The sequence below is a fragment of the Oncorhynchus keta genome, chromosome 6, assembly GCF_023373465.1.
Source record: "Oncorhynchus keta strain PuntledgeMale-10-30-2019 chromosome 6, Oket_V2, whole genome shotgun sequence".
Taxonomy (NCBI): Eukaryota; Metazoa; Chordata; class Actinopteri; order Salmoniformes; family Salmonidae; genus Oncorhynchus; species Oncorhynchus keta.
The window spans coordinates 29,069,712-29,085,574 of NC_068426.1; the positions used below are offsets into that span (position 1 = coordinate 29,069,712).

Sequence of the window (15,863 nt, forward strand, 5' to 3'; positions counted from 1 at the left end):
CCACCCCCCTCCCCTGTCCTTTAGTGCAGACTCTCTCAACCACCCACTCCTCTGTCACTCACCACCCACTCTCTGTCCTTTAGTGCAGACTCTCTCAACCACTCTCAACCACCCACTCTCTCAACCACTCACCCTCTGTCCTTTAGTGCAGACTCTCTCAACCACCCACTCCCCCCCACTCACCCTCTGTCCTTTAGTGCAGACCACCCACTCCCCACTCTCTGTCCTTTAGTGCAGACTCTCTCAACCACCCACTCCCCCACTCACCCTCTGTCCTTTAGTGCAGACTCTCTCAACCACCCACTCCCCCACTCACCCTCTGTCCTTTAGTGCAGACTCTCTCAACCACCCACTCCCCACTCACCCTCTGTCCTTTAGTGCAGACTCTCTCAACCACCCACTCCCCCACTCACCCTCTGTCCTTTAGTGCAGACTCTCTCAACCACCCACTCCCTCACTCACCCTCTGTCCTTTAGTGCAGACTCTCTCAACCACCCACTCCCTCACTCACCCTCTGTCCTTTAGTGCAGACTCTCTCAACCACCCACTCCCTCACTCACCCTCTGTCCTTTAGTGCAGACTCTCTCAACCACCCACTCCCCACTCACCCTCTGTCCTTTAGTGCAGACTCTCTCAACCACCCACTCCCCCACTCACCCTCTGTCCTTTAGTGCAGACTCTCTCAACCACCCACTCCCCACTCACCCTCTGTCCTTTAGTGCAGACTCTCTCAACCACCCACTCCCTCACTCACCCTCTGTCCTTTAGTGCAGACTCTCTCAACCACCCACTCCCCCACTCACCCTCTGTCCTTTAGTGCAGACTCTCTCAACCACCCACTCCCCCACTCACCCTCTGTCCTTTAGTGCAGACTGCATATCCGATGACGCTGGCTCCATTGGAGGTTCCGGTGGGTGAGAGGACAGGGGGCTTCCAGTGCACCTGCAGGACCCCTGGGGCCTGGCCACACTGCACCTGCACCTCCTGAGGGGGTAATGGGGGGCCTGGAGGGGGGATGAAATAATAGATACTGTCTACACAGGTTTTACACACACAAACAGGGAGGGAGTGGGGGTGAGTGTAGCATTCATAAGACACCAAGTGCTGTTAACTTGTTGAATCCCATCTCCCTCTGTTGTGAACTATATGATTGTGACATGTCTATGATCCACAAAGCAGTTCCCTTTCCCAATGTTGGTTGTATACACCAATTAAATCACAATTTAATGGTCATGCAATATCTGGTCAAATTTGAGTGGATTGTTTTGAGAGTGAATCCCAAATGCATGAAACATCAAACTCTTTGTAATGACACCCAAACAGATAAAAGTGCATTTATCGATATAGCATTTATAAGCTAAGCTTTTTGGAATATAGGTGTATTTAACGATATAGCATTTATAAGCTAAGCTATTTTGAATGTTTTATGTGAAGCATTGCCCTGTTGCTTACCATGTATTGTATGATGCAAATATTGAAAGTGGAAGGCACAAAGGGAGGCCCAAGGCCACCTGAAAGCATGAGTGTGTGTGTGTTAGTGTGTATACATGTGTGCATGTTTGTGTGTGTGGGCGTGTGTGTGTGCATGGGTCTGTGTGGCCGACTGTCTATGTAGTCTGTCTATGTGTATCTGTCAATGTTTGTGTCTGTGTGTGTCTTATATGTGAGAGGCGTCAGTGTGAGTTGAATGAGTCCAGCCTGTTCTCTCCTGGTTCACTGGGTACGTCACAGTGATGTCACAGCTCAGGCAGGGGGAAATGCACACGGATACTGATGTGGTCATCTCAGTTAAGGATCGAGTGGGAGGGAGTTACTTCGGCAGCTTTAGGCTTGTGTCCCAAATGTCACCATATTCCCTGTATAGTCTACTACTTTTGACCAGGGCTCTGGTTAAAACTAGTGTACTATATAGGCAATAGTTGGCTATTTGGGACGTACCTTAATTTATTATGTATATTAGCATCAAGCCAATGGCAGGGAAAAGCTGAGGAAGTTACTCATGATCATTTGTTAGGTTTTAAAGTGCTGTTAGCTTGTTTTCATTCAATGTGTCAGTTACCCATGCCAATCAAAAACTACTTCCTACTTTTCCCATAAACAAACTGGTCTTCCTTCTGACCTGATCTGGAATATGGTCCAGGACCTGGACAAAACATAACAGACATACATGGCACGGGTAAAGACATGAGTTATCTATCTATCTTAATGGTCTATATATTTTTTTATTTAATTTTACCTTTATTTTACTAGGCAAGTCAGTTAAGAACAAATTCTTAAGTCCAATGGACTTTTATCCAACCTTTCCCTAACACATTATAGATGTCAGAAAAACAATGTATTGGACAAAATAATATATAACATATGTTGGACAAAATAAATAGTTAGACTTAAGAAGAACCAAGCCTCACCAGCAGCTTGTGTGCAGAACTCCACAGCAGTCTCCTTCTTCTCCCTCTGCTCCATGAGCAGTTGCCATGGCACCTGGTGTGGCCGGGCCACCACCCTCACCTTGTACACCGTCATGGCCTTGAGGTTGACGAAGCGCAGCCTGTACCTCCCCGGACGCACCACCGCATGCTCCGCCCCATCCAGGAACACCGTGTGCCCATAGTTACTGTTGCTGGGCAACCAGGAGAGCTCGGCCGAGTCGCGCAGGATGTCGTCCACACGCAGGCCATATGGCGCGACCACCACGTTGGCTCCCACCATCAGGGTGCAGCGTAACTCGTCCGACAGTCCCCTGTCTGTCACACTCTGCACGGACACGCGGTGCGTATACGTGTCCAGATCAAGCTTCTCCAACAAAGACTTGGTCCTGCCCCCGTAGGGCACGCTGGCACGCACCTCACCATCCACCAGCACGTTGTAGCAGCTGATGTTTCCCCAGCCCAGAGTCACCATGGGGGGCTCCCAGGCCACAATGACGCTACGGGCCAACTGCTTGATTAGGGTGATCCTCCGGGGGTAAGGCACAATGTCATCAGACAGATCCTCTGGGTCCAGGGTCCCTGTGCCGTTGCTGCAGGGGCCCAGTGGGTTGGTGGAGCCCAGTAGCCCATCCTGAGGGGGCCCTCCATCGGCCCCCATGAGGCCCAGGGAGGTATTGTCCAGAGAGCCCAGGTCCTCCCCTGTGTCCCCTGGCTGGATGGATGGTTTCTCCTTGTCTTGGACAAACTCCACAAAGTTGGAGGGGACCAGTCCTCGCTGGCCATCCAGCAGCTCCCCTGGAGCACACAAAGACAGAGACAGAAAGAGATGCTTACTTTATTATCAACAAAATTCAAACTCACAACCCTATGTCTTCAAATTCCTCTATTAATCTCATCCCAAAACATACAGTATATTCCAAGTAATTAAATGAAAAAGTACCTTTAGAATGTATAGAGGAATGTCTAATATATTTATATGGCAACGAGGTATGTAAAGACGAGATCAAAAGAGTAAAGCAGAATATGGACATTTCAATTGTCAGCAACATGTAATATCACTCAGGATTAGCTGGCTGTGGAGATTTTATTGAGTGATTATTCAGGCAGACACAGTAACACCTTCCAGGAACCCTGTTCTGTTCTGATACACCTCAGACTGAAGGTAAAGACACCAGTCTCGCACGGCTGTCTCAGGGGGAATCTATGGAACGCTCAAGCCTTTAATGATGCCTGCTGCAAATGTTACCATCAGCTAAAAATAGACCATGAGTACTACTGTGAGTGTGAGTACTACTGGTGTGGAAAGAGAAACTCTGTGGTGCCCGTCCCCAAGGTTGGGACAGTTCTCTTGAATCAAACAGAGAAGGTAAGGATATGATGTCATCAATTTCTCCAGGAAGTACAGGGGGTGAAAAAAACTATTCCTGCACAATGGAGAGGGTGTGTATGAAATCGCACCCAGTTCATTATAGTGACCACCAACCTCTTTCACTCATCAGTACTGTACTTGCTTTTCCTCTATCTCGTAATTCCAGTCAGTACATTTGTGAGGCTGGGAGGCCCTAGATGGCTCTCCATCTGCAGGGGAATATGTCTGTGATTAATCAGAGCCCTGTTGCCGGATTAGCCTTCTAGCTACGGGGATCAGGCTGCATCTTGACAACAGCTTGGTCTGAGCCCCAGTATCCCTGTGGTAAATACAAACATCATCCATCTCCAAACAGCCAGGCAGGGCAGGAGCTAGGCTAACACTAGGCAATCTCACCCACCACCAACAATGGCAGCTAGTGATGACTCACCAGAGCTGCTGAAGCAGGCTGAAGTCTGGGCCAGGGATGCTAGGAGGATTAGCGTAGCCATGGATTGAAAAGCCTTCATAATGCTAATGAGATTGCATATGTTGCTACTGATGCTAGTGGTGAAGTGTGTAGTAACCCTGGATTCCCTCTCACCTTCGTAGAAGCCGTCGTCATCCATTGTGCCGTACACATACAGGTACTTCCCAGCCACCAGGGGGAGCTCTGCCTCTGGGTGCTCATTAGGCCCATCATAAGGGTTGTAACTACACAACAAGAGAGATTGGAGGGTTCAACATACAGTACCAGTCAAAGTTTGAACAAACCAACTCATTCTAGAGTTTTTCTTAATTTTACTATTTTCTACATTGTACAATAATAGTGAAGACATCAAAACTATGAAATAACACATATGAAATCATGTAATAACCAAAAAAGTGTTAAACAAATGAAAACATATGTTATATTTGAGATTCTTCACAGTAGCCACCCTTTGCCTTGATGACAGCTTTGCACACTTGGCATTCTCTCAACCAGCATCACCTAGAATTCATTTAAATTAAAAGGTGTGCCTCGTTAAAAGTTAATTTGTGGAATTTATTTCCTTCTTAATTCGTTTGAGCCAATCAGTTGTGTTGTGAAAAGGTAGGGGTGGTATACAGAAGATAGCCCTATTTGGTAAAAGACCAAGTCCATATTATGGCAAGAACAGCTCAAATGAGCAAAGAGAAACAACAGTCCATCATTACTTGAAGACATGAAGGTCAGTCAATGCGGAACATTTCAGAACTTTGAAAGTTTCTTCAAGTGCAGTCACAAAAACCATCAAGCGCTATTATGAAACTGGCTCTCATGAGGACCGCCACAGGAAAGGAAGATCCAGAGTTATCTCTGCTGTAGATGATAGCTAACTGCACCTCAGATTGACCTGTTCACCGGATTGAGATGGATCAGGTTGATTTGGACTGCAGATTGAAGCAAAAGCAGCCAACAGCTGCTCAACATATGTGGGAACTCCTTCAAGACTGTTGGAAAAGCATTCCAAGTGAAGCTGGTTGAGAGAATGCCAAGAGTGTGCAAAGCTGTCATCAAGGCAAAAGGTGGCTACTTTGAAGAATCTAAAATCTAATCTTGTTTAAAACCTCTTAAGGAAGCTGCAAATGTTTATTTTTGTTAAAAATCGCGCAACATTTCGGCGCCCTGCTACTCATGCCAGGAATATAGTATATGCATATGATTAGTATGTGTGGATAGAAAACACTCAGACGTTTCTAAAACTGGTTACATCACGGCTGTGACTATAACAGAACGTGCGTTTCATCGAAAAGTGCAGGAAAATCTGATCACTGAAAATGGAAAAATATATCCATGCGCAACTTCAACCAATTGTTAAAAGTGACCCCCATTAAATGGAGCCGAGGTTGCAATACCTACAGCTTCCACACGATGTTAACAGTCTTGTCATTTGCCTACTATTTTTTTCTTGGTCAAACAGACACAGGGCAGAGCAGTTCTTCGAATATTTTGGTTGAGATTTACCCGGACATTATTTCCAGACGCACAGCTATAGAATATAATTCGCCTCGTGATCAATTTGATCGCTTATTAACGTTTACTAATACCTAAAGTTGCATTACAAAAGTATTTCGAAGTGTTTTGTGAAAGTTTATCGTCGACTTTTTTAATAAAAAAAAAATTACTTTACGTTAAAAAACGCTATTTTTTTCATTGATCACACACTATTCATAGATCGATATCTAGGCTATATATGGACCGATTTAATCTAAAAAAAAGACCCAATAGTGATTATGGGACATATAGGAGTGCCAACAAAGAAGATGGTCAAAGGTAATGAATGTTTTAGATTTTATTTGTGCGGTTTGTGTAGCGCCGACTATGCTAATTATTTTGTTTACGTCCCCGGCGGGTCTTTTGGGGTGTTACATGCTATCAGATAATAGCTTCTCATGCTTTCGCCGAAAAGCATTTTACAAATCTGACTTGGTGGATAGATTCACAATGAGTGTAGCTTTAATTCACTACCTTGAATGTGTATTCTAATGAAAGTTTAATGACAGTTTGAGTTTTATCAAAAACTATAGGTGGCGCTCTGAAACTCCGCTGAGTGATGTTCCTGCCAGGGAACTGTATTCTGCTACATCCTTAAGAAGTTTAACACTTTTTTGGTTACTACGTGATTTCATGTGTTATTTCATGGTTTGGGGTGTCTTCACTATTTTCTACAATGTAGAAAATAGTACGTATAAAGATAAACACTTCAATGAGTAGGTGTGTCAACTTTTGACTGTTACTGTAGATGTGCTCCTGACTACAATTTAAACTACAATATGTTTATGGAGAAAATAGTGCTTCTGATGTGCATGTGGAGTTGCTTAGTGATCTAGCACTGGTCTAGAATGTTATGTGTGGATTTGTGGCGCTGTTCGGTGTCAGCAAACTATACGTGATTCAGCTTTCCCAGGTGTTGTGTGACAGACCCACTGGTCTCACCTGTAGCGGGCAGTGCATAGACGGACTGTGCCAGTGTAGCGAGGCTTGGACCTGGGTGCACGACGGATCTCATCCTCCATCTTGGGAAACACACGGGCAGGGAAGCAATCACAGAGTTGCATCTAAATACCATAACTCTGATCCAATTCAAACCAATTCAAACACAATGGCTTTGCTTATGATCACAGCCACAGTGGAATGACTGATCTGACACAGAAAAACTTCCCAGCACTCGTATACTGTCTAGTTCTACTGTCTGACAATTGCCACAGGAGACTCATGTTGCTGTCTGGTGCTAAACCAATTGGTTTTACAGCTATTGCTCAGCTGATGGCTATCAAGTGCAAGTATACAGCTCGTCCATGAATAGCCCATCTCTTGAGCAATAGCACCCTTATGCTTTAGCAATGGGACTGTGTCTCTGTATGAGAAGAGACGAGAGCAGGACCCACCTCTGAGGGAGTCACCCGTCGCGGGCTGCTGGGGCAGCTCGTTGTCACAGTGGAGGGATTGACAGACAGCAGTTCCGGCCTGTCTCTGTCTCCGATCTGCAGTGGGCGGAGGAACTTGGATATCAGCCGAGTGTTTGCCGAGCTCTCATCGCCTGGGAAACATCGATTTCCACACCAAATAAAGAGCATCTGTCATTCCTTCTGCTCTCATTCATGGCACAGCTATTGATTTCCTGTTCAGGGGAGTACACAGCAAACACTCTTTATGGCCAGCACCTGGCTCTGCTCTCTGCCTGACACATCTGCAAGTAATTTCTTTGATGCTTAACACGCTCTACTCTCTGAAGACATAACTGACACGGAACGGAACTCTACCATCACAGAGTTCTAGCAGCCACACACCTACACAAAGCCATGCCTAGGTAATTTCCCATCTTAGACAAAAATATAACATTTGAATGGTTGGTGTTTGGATTTGGTTAATTATGCTACAGATGAGCTGTGTCATTGATCATGAATAAAGCGGCATTTCTTCCATTTCCTGTGATCCAAACTGGCCTTGAAGCCTGTTCTGCTGAGATGGACTGAAGAGAAAAGAGGTGCCTTACTGTGACTCACACCAGGCCGTTTAGTTGCCAACTTTCCCTCTCTTTCTCCCACTCTCCCAACCTCACCCCACAGGGTTCTGGCAAAGGTCATTGTTGTGACAACTAGATTAAACAACTGTCTCATTCAATTTTGAATTAATTAATTACCCAGGCATAATGACTGACATAGACTGTGCACATAGACTTTCAGAACTGTCTTTTGGTCTTGATTGATGAGATACACTGTTTGAATCAAATGCCAGACATGATGTATATACTTTTATTCTCTAGTAAGATAAGCACTTTTCTGCTTCATATCTATGTCGTCTGACACCATAATGTTCTCACAGTGGGCAGGGTTGGGAGTTGGGAGTGTTCACCTTTCCCTGCCTGGGCTGCCAGTCCGTTGAGGATTTGAGAGAGTTTATTTTCTGGGCGAAAGGGAACGTTGTGTTTGGAGAAAGGCTCAGTGCTGAGGATGTCTACAGTATCCGCCTCCAGACGGAAATCCTCCAGGTCCTTGGACAGCTGGCCAAACTGTTCAGTCTGTGACCTGCATTTCAGCTCCAGGTCGCGAACCTTGACCTTCCGTAAACAGGGATGTGTGGAGGAGAGAGAGATAGACACAAACGGTCAATGGAAGGAGGGTTTCTGTGCTCCTATGTAGCAAATCTTTAGAACAGGATATACTAAATTGCAATGCATGTTTTATGTTAATAACATGTTAGTAATATACCACTACATGGACATGAGTTAAATTAATCATTGGCTTAAATCCTTTACTGATGCTGCAGATCGCAAGCTGAACCAATTATGGCACGGGATCCCAAAAGAGCCATTTCTAGCTTAGAACAGCTCATTCATATCAAAAACACTGCCTGCCGAGTAATCAAAGGATCTGGAAGTAGAGGCTGTGCAACGCTGATACACTTTGATAACAAAGCCAAGCAGTGTGACGAGTTAAGAGGCTTATAAAAGTATGTACTTTAAAGACATTATCTAAGCAGCTCCGAGATTACATTTAGAGCCTTGAGTTAACAACCGTTGGGTTTTCTCTGAAGGCTACAAGACTGAAACACCATGGCCTGCACAGTAAGAGATAAGGCAAGCCAGGGTCCTAGTCACGAGGAAAGTTGGTTTCACCCAGCGATAAAACTAGAGAGTTAGAACACTTCAGAGTCAGAATACTTGAGATTCAGAACACTCAGCTGCAAGATGGGCTGAGATACAGAAACAGAGGATGAATGAACAGCCATCTGGGAGCCACTACTTTGGTCTGATTGGTTAAAAAAAGAAACAAGGAAATCAAATGTGCTTGGATCTTACAGGACATCTGGTATTCGTCCCAAATGGCACCATATTCCCTATACAGTGCCTTGCAAAAGTATTCACCCCCCTTGGCATTTTTCCTATTTTGTTGCATTACAACCTGCCATTTACATTTATTTTTATTTGGAGTTTGTGTAATAGACAGACACAAAATAGTGAAATGAAAAAAATAACTTGTTTCAAAAAATTATAAAAAATAAAAAACGGAAAAGTGGTGCTTGCATATCTATTCACCCCCTTTTCTATGAAGTCCCTAAAAAAGATCTGGTGCAACCAATTACCTTCATAAATCACATAATTAGTTAAATAAAGTCCACCTGTGTGGAATCTAAGTGTCACATGATCTGTCACGTGATCTCAGAATATATACACCTGCTTTGAAAGGCCCCAGAGTCTACAACACCACAAGCAAGGGGCACCACCAAGCAAGCGGCACCATGAAGACCAAGGAGCTCTCCAAACTGGTCAGGGACAAAGTTGTGGAGAAGTACAGATCAGGGTTGGGTTATAAAGAAATATCAGAAACTTAGAACAGCCTCCATTAAATCCATTATTAAAAAATGGAAAGAATATGAGACCACAACAAACCTGCCAAGAGAGGGCCGCCCACCAAAATTCATGGACCAGGACGAGAGGGCATTAATCAGAGAGGCAACAGGGAGAACAAAGATAACACTGAAGGAGCTGCAAAGCTCCACAGCAGAGATTAAGTATCTGTCCATAGGAACACTTTTATTAAGCCATACACTCTACAGAGTCGGGTTTACGGAAGAGTGGCAAGAAAAAAAGCCATTGCTTAAAGAAAAAAATAAGCAAACATGTTTGGTGTTCGTCAAAAGGCATGTGGGAGACTCCCCAAACATATGGAAGAATATACTCTGGTTAGATGAGACTAAAATGTAGCTTTTTGGCCATCAAGGAAAACGCTATGTCTGGCGCGAACCCAACACCTCTCATCTTCCGAGAATACCATCCCCATAGTGAAGCATGGTGGTGGCAGCATCATGCTGTTGGGATGTTTTTCATTGGCAGGGACTAGGAAACTGGTCAGAATTGAAGGAATGATGGATGCCAATAAATACAGGGAAATTCTTGAGGGAAACCTGTTTCAGTCTTCCAGAGATTTGAGACTGGGACAGAGGTTCACCTTCCAGCAATTACCCGAAGCATACTGCTAAAGCAACACTTGAGTGGTGTAAGGGGAAACATTTAAATGTCTTGGCCTAGTCAAAGCCCAGACCTCAATCCAATTGAGAATCTGTGGTATGACTTAAATATTGCTGTACACCAGCGGAACCCATCCAACTTGAAGGAGCTGGAGCAGTTTTGCCTTAAAGAATGAGCAAAAATCCCAGTGGCTAGATGTGCCAAGCTTATAGAGACAGACCCCAAGAGACTTGCAGCTGTAATTGCTACAAAAGGTGTCTCTACAAAGTATTGACTTTGGGGGGGGTGAATAGTTATGCACACCCAAGTTTTACTTTTTTTGTCTTATTTCTTGTTTGTTTCACCCCCAAAAGATATCTTGCATCTTCAAAGTGGTAGGCATGTTGTGTAAATCAAATGATACAACCCCCCAAAATACATTTTAATTCCAGGTTGTAAGGCAACATAATACTGTAGGAATAATGCCAAGGGGGGTGAATACTTTTGCAAGCCACTGTATAGTGGACTACTATAGAGCCCTATGGGCCCTGGTCATAAGTAGTGCACCATATAGGGCAGGGGTAATCAACTCTTACCCTATGAGGTCCGGAGCCTGCTGGTTTACTGTTCTACCTGATAATTAATTGCCACCACCTGGTGTCCCAGGTCTAAATCTGTCCCTGATTAGAGTGGAACAATTATATAAAATGCAGTGGAACTGGCTTGGAGGTCCAGAGTTGAGTTTGAGGGACATAGTGAATATGGTGTGATTTGGGACACAACCTTGGACTGGAGTACAGAGGCAAAAGAGGATATATAGTGTGATGCAGTACCAGCACTGGGCTCTCTTAATCTGATATCCTTCAATTGAATACGATATTAGTACATTTCATTGCCTAATTACCATACCTTTTATAACATATGCACTAATTTGAATTAGAGCCTGAGTGATTCACTGAGACTATTTAAAGGTTATAGGACAAATGTGACAATGGAGACGATGAACATTGGGGATTCTAGATGTTTCAGGGTAGGAAACATAAATACCTGCATTCTGTCCAAATGGTTCTGTTCAGACACAAAAGACACACATAGAAACACACAATGACATTGAACAAAGATGAAAGAAAACAAACACCCAAATCAAACTGTTACACCGTATGAGATCAATGCATACGTAATACAGTAATCCATGCAAAATCATGTAAATAAATGAGAAAAGAGAACCGTTACAAAACAAGTAAGAACGAGTCCCCCATGGGGAGCATCAAGTAACTTACAATAAATATAAAAAAGAAAATAAAAAACATCCAAAATCATAGCCAAGACAGTGTTGAGAACCAGAAATGATGGAAAGGAACAATACTCATGTCCCTAGATAATCTTAGTGTCATCTCCTCTCTAGGTTAACTCGTTTTAACGCAGTAACTGAGCATGCTATTGGAGATCTATGTGAACAGTGCCAGTGCTCCTAATGCATCTCCTCTACACTGTAGATATTTCATCATCTGGATGGTTGGGCTCTGAATTTTTTCTGTAAAAGAGGTTTCTCCAAGAGCCATTAGTGCCATGGCTGGTATGAGAGCTTCTAAGCCTGAGCAACGGCGATGTTGAGTGGTCCTAAAGGAGGGAGTTATGAGCAGGTTTTGCTGACCCAACTCTCTGTAAAAGTGTTCTATTCTCATTACAGCTAAAATCACCACTCAACGAATGCCTCAAAAAGCTATATATACTGAACAAAAATATAAATGCAACATGCAACAATTTCAAAGATTTTACTGATTTACAGTTCATAAAGGAAATCAGTCAAATAAAATAAATTCATTAGGCCCTAATCTATGGATTTCACATGACTGGGCAGGGGTGGAGCCATGGGTGGGCCTGGGACAGCACAGGCCCACCAACTTGGAAGCCATGCCCACCCACTGGGGTGCCAGGTCCAGCCAATCAGAATGAGTCCCCCTTCCAGACGATCTCACAGGGGAAGAAGCTAGATGTGGAAGTCTTGGGCTGGCGTGGTTACACGTGGTCTGTGGCTGTGAGGCCGGTTGGACGCCCCAGCAAATTCTCTATCACAACGTTGGAAGCAGCTTATGGTAGAGAAATGAACGTTCAATGCCAACAGCTCTGGTGGACATTCATACAGTCAGAATGCCAATCGCAAGCTCCCTCAAAACGTAAGACATCTGTGGCATTGTGTTGTGCGACAAAATTTCAAATGTTAAAGGGGCCTCTAATTGTCCCCAGCACAAGGTGCACCTGTGTAATGATCATGCCGTTTAATCAGCTTCTTGATATGCCTCACCTGTCAGGTGGATGGATTATCTTTGGGAATGGATACATGCTCACTAAGAGCGATATTAACAAATTTGTGCACAACATTTTTGAGAAATTAGCTTTTTGTGCATGTGGAAAATGCCTGGTACAATTCACGTTGCATTTAAAAAAAAAAATATTCAGTGTAAATGCAGTATGGAGTATGACCTGGGATGAACCAGGCTTACCTCAAAACTAGCTTTTCATGAAAGGCAATATGTATTTGGTGGAATTCAAACAACACAATGGAGGTATTTTTCATACAGTATGCATCAATCAATGTGTCTTGCATAGACAAACAAAACCACATATCAGTCAATTGACAGCCATTTTGAAAACAGCCACGGAAGCCATCCTCATTTTGCCCATCGGACCTCCATGTCCACTTACCTCTAACAGGTGGACCGCTCCCTCATGCTCTTTCTCAGCTTTAACCTGAGCCTGGAGAAAACACAAAAACACAGTCATATACTACAGACACAGTGAGCACTGCACAGTATCTCTCTGTCAGTGTTACATCAAACATACAAGTGGCATAGCTCTTGGTACACTGCAGACATACAGGTAACTGCCAAAGTAATGGGATCAGCATATTGAAAGTAAGTGTTACCACACAGGTGTGGTTCCTGAGTTAATTAAGCAATTAAACATCCTATCAAATAAAATAAAATGTTATTGGTCACATACACATGGTTAGCAGATGTTATTGCGAGTGTAGCGAAATGCTTGTGCTTCTAGTTCCGACAATGCAGTAATAACCAACGAGTAATCTAACCTAAAAATTCCACAACAAATACCTTATACACACAAGTGTAAAGGGATGAAGAATCTGTACATATAGATATATGGATGAGTGATGGTACAGAACGGCATAGGCAAGATGCAGTAGATGGTATTGAGTACAGTATATACATATGAGATGAGTAATGTAGGGTATGTAAACATATAAAAGTGGCATTGTTTAAAGTGTCTAGTGATACACGTATTACATAAAAATGGCAATATGCCGTAGATTGTATAGAGTACAGTATATACATATGAGACGAGTAATGTAGGGTATGTTAACATTATATTAAGGGGCTTTGTTTAAAGTGGCTTGTGATACATTTTTTACATAAATTTTTCCATTATTAAAGTGGCTGGAGTTGAGTCAGTATGTTGGCAGCAGCCACTCAATGTCTGATGGCCTTCAGATAGAAGCTGTTTTTCAGTCTCTCGGTCCCTGCTTTGATGCACCTGTACGGACCTCACCTTCTGGATGATAGCGGGGTGAACAGGCAGTGGCTCGGGTGGTTGTTGTCCTTGATGATCTTTATGGCCTTCCTGTGACATCGGGTGGTGTAGGTGTCCTGGAGGGTCAGGTAGTTTGCCCCCGGTGATGCGTTGTGCAGACCGCACTACCCTCTGGAGAGCCTTACGGTTGTGGGCGGAGCAGTTGCCACACTCGGCGGTGATACAGCCCGACAAGATGCTCTCGATTGTGCATCTGTAAAAGTTTGAGAGTGCTTTTGGTGACAAGCTGAATTTATTCAGCCTCCTGAGGTTGAAGAGGCGCTGCTGCGCTTTCTTCACCACACTGTCTGTGTGGGTGGACCAATTCAGTTTGTCCGTGATGTGTACGCCTAGGAACTTAAAACTTACTATCCTCTCCACTACTGTCCCGTCGATGTAGATAGGGGGGTGCTCCCTCTGCTGTTTCCTGAAGTCTACGATCATCTCCTTTGTTTTGTTGACGTTGAGTGTGAGGTTATTTTCCTGACACCACACTCCGAGGGCCCTCACCTCCTCCCTGTAGGCAGTCTCGTCGTTGGAGGAAGAGGCATGCATGGCCACGCAGTCGTGGGTGAACAGGGAGTACAGGAGGGGGCTCAGAACGCACCCTTGTGGGGCCCCAGTGTTGAGGATCAGCGGGGTGGAGATGCTGTTACCTACCCTCACCACCTGGGTGCGCCCCGTCAGGAAGTCCAGTACCCAGTTGCACAGGGCGGGGTCGAGACCCAGCTGAGCTGTAGTCGATGACTGCATTCAGTGTCCCTATCATGCTTAGGGTCATGTATAAAAATGCTGGGCAGGCCATTGCATTAATTTGACCATTATTTTGGCTACTATGGCTATGCTCCCCATAGGATGACAATTCCCCATCCACAGGGCATGAGCAGTCACTGAATGGTTTAATGAGCATGAATACAATGTAAACCATATGCCATGGCCGTCTCAGTCACCAGATTGCAACCCAATTGAGAGGGTTGATTCTATAGTGAATAGGAGACAGCGTTTTCCACCACCATCAACAAAACACCAAATTATAGAATTTCTCGTGGAAGAATGGTGTCACATTCCTCCAATAGAGTTCCAGACACTTGTAGAATCTATGCCAAGGTGCATTGAAGCTGTTCTGACTTGTGGTGGCGAAAGGCCCTATTAAGACACTTTATGTTGGTGTTTCAATTATTTTGGTAGTTACCTGTAGAATAGACTATCTGAGTTGAACAACAACTGATGTCAGCTCTGCACAGCATGAGGAGGAGAAGGCAGTTAATGCCTCACAGCTGAGGGCTATCTGAGGACCGGGGGAGACTGGGGGAGAACAAAGGGGGCGCGATGACTTCCAACACAAAAACCTGAAACTGAGGTGCATCAGAATAGCCTCATGAAATCAATCTGTTTCATCCAGATTGGCTTTGATATTGATAAGGACAAACTGCTGTTCTACTCCAATGAGATAATATCTGTGCAATTGCTAATTGAATGGAATCACAGCACAATAAATTAGGTTAAGGAGTAAACAGAAAAAGGAAGGACAAGGACTCAAACGAGCACGCTGAGGCAGATGCATACAAACACATGGATTGAAGCACAGATAGTCACGGATAGACGTGCAGACACAGAAGCTGACACACACTCTCTGCGTCTCTCTAAAGTGAAGTGCTCGGTTTAGGCTCAGGGGAGTCTGATCTGTGCTGTGCTGTGTTTGCAGTTTGCGCTAATTGCATGTCACGGCTCCTCTCTGAACAGAACACATACACACAGGAATTCACCCAGCTCTCTAGAGGCTCAGATTATTGCTGCCCATAGAGACAGACAATCACAGGAGACCACTGTTCTCTCCTCTCTGCACAGACCATACAAACGCTCCACACCGCGTGGCCGCGACCACCCTAACCTGGTGGTCCCAGCGCGTGACCCACGTGGAGTTCCAGGTCTCCGGTAGCCTCTGGAACTGCCAATCTGCGGCCAACAAGGCAGAGTTCATCTCAGCCTATGCCTCCCTCCAGTCCCTTGACTTCTTGGCACTGA

The 15,863-nt window shown here is 44.6% G+C and overlaps 1 protein-coding gene across 10 annotated transcripts in view; it reads right to left on the minus strand.

The window, feature by feature from the left end:
- LOC118385358 (RIMS-binding protein 2-like) overlaps window positions 1-15,863 on the minus strand; it is a 118,398-nt gene that overhangs the window by 17,143 nt on the left and 85,392 nt on the right. For 4 of the 10 annotated variants that reach the window (XM_052521291.1, XM_035772440.2, XM_052521293.1 and 1 more), the window contains 9 exons: window positions 12,957-13,007; window positions 11,298-11,318; window positions 8,156-8,360; window positions 7,189-7,340; window positions 6,737-6,816; window positions 4,382-4,491; window positions 2,409-3,224; window positions 2,087-2,143; window positions 853-1,004 (listed from right to left, as the gene is read on the minus strand). In XM_052521291.1, the coding sequence (XP_052377251.1) occupies window positions 853-1,004; window positions 2,087-2,143; window positions 2,409-3,224; window positions 4,382-4,491; window positions 6,737-6,816; window positions 7,189-7,340; window positions 8,156-8,360; window positions 11,298-11,318; window positions 12,957-13,007 (1,644 nt within the window). Of the gene's footprint in view, window positions 1-852; window positions 1,005-2,086; window positions 2,144-2,408; window positions 3,225-4,381; window positions 4,492-6,736; window positions 6,817-7,188; window positions 7,422-8,155; window positions 8,361-11,297; window positions 11,319-12,956; window positions 13,008-15,863 lie in introns of those variants that run through there. The other 6 variants (XM_052521295.1, XM_052521290.1, XM_052521288.1 and 3 more) reach the window with 5 other exon arrangements.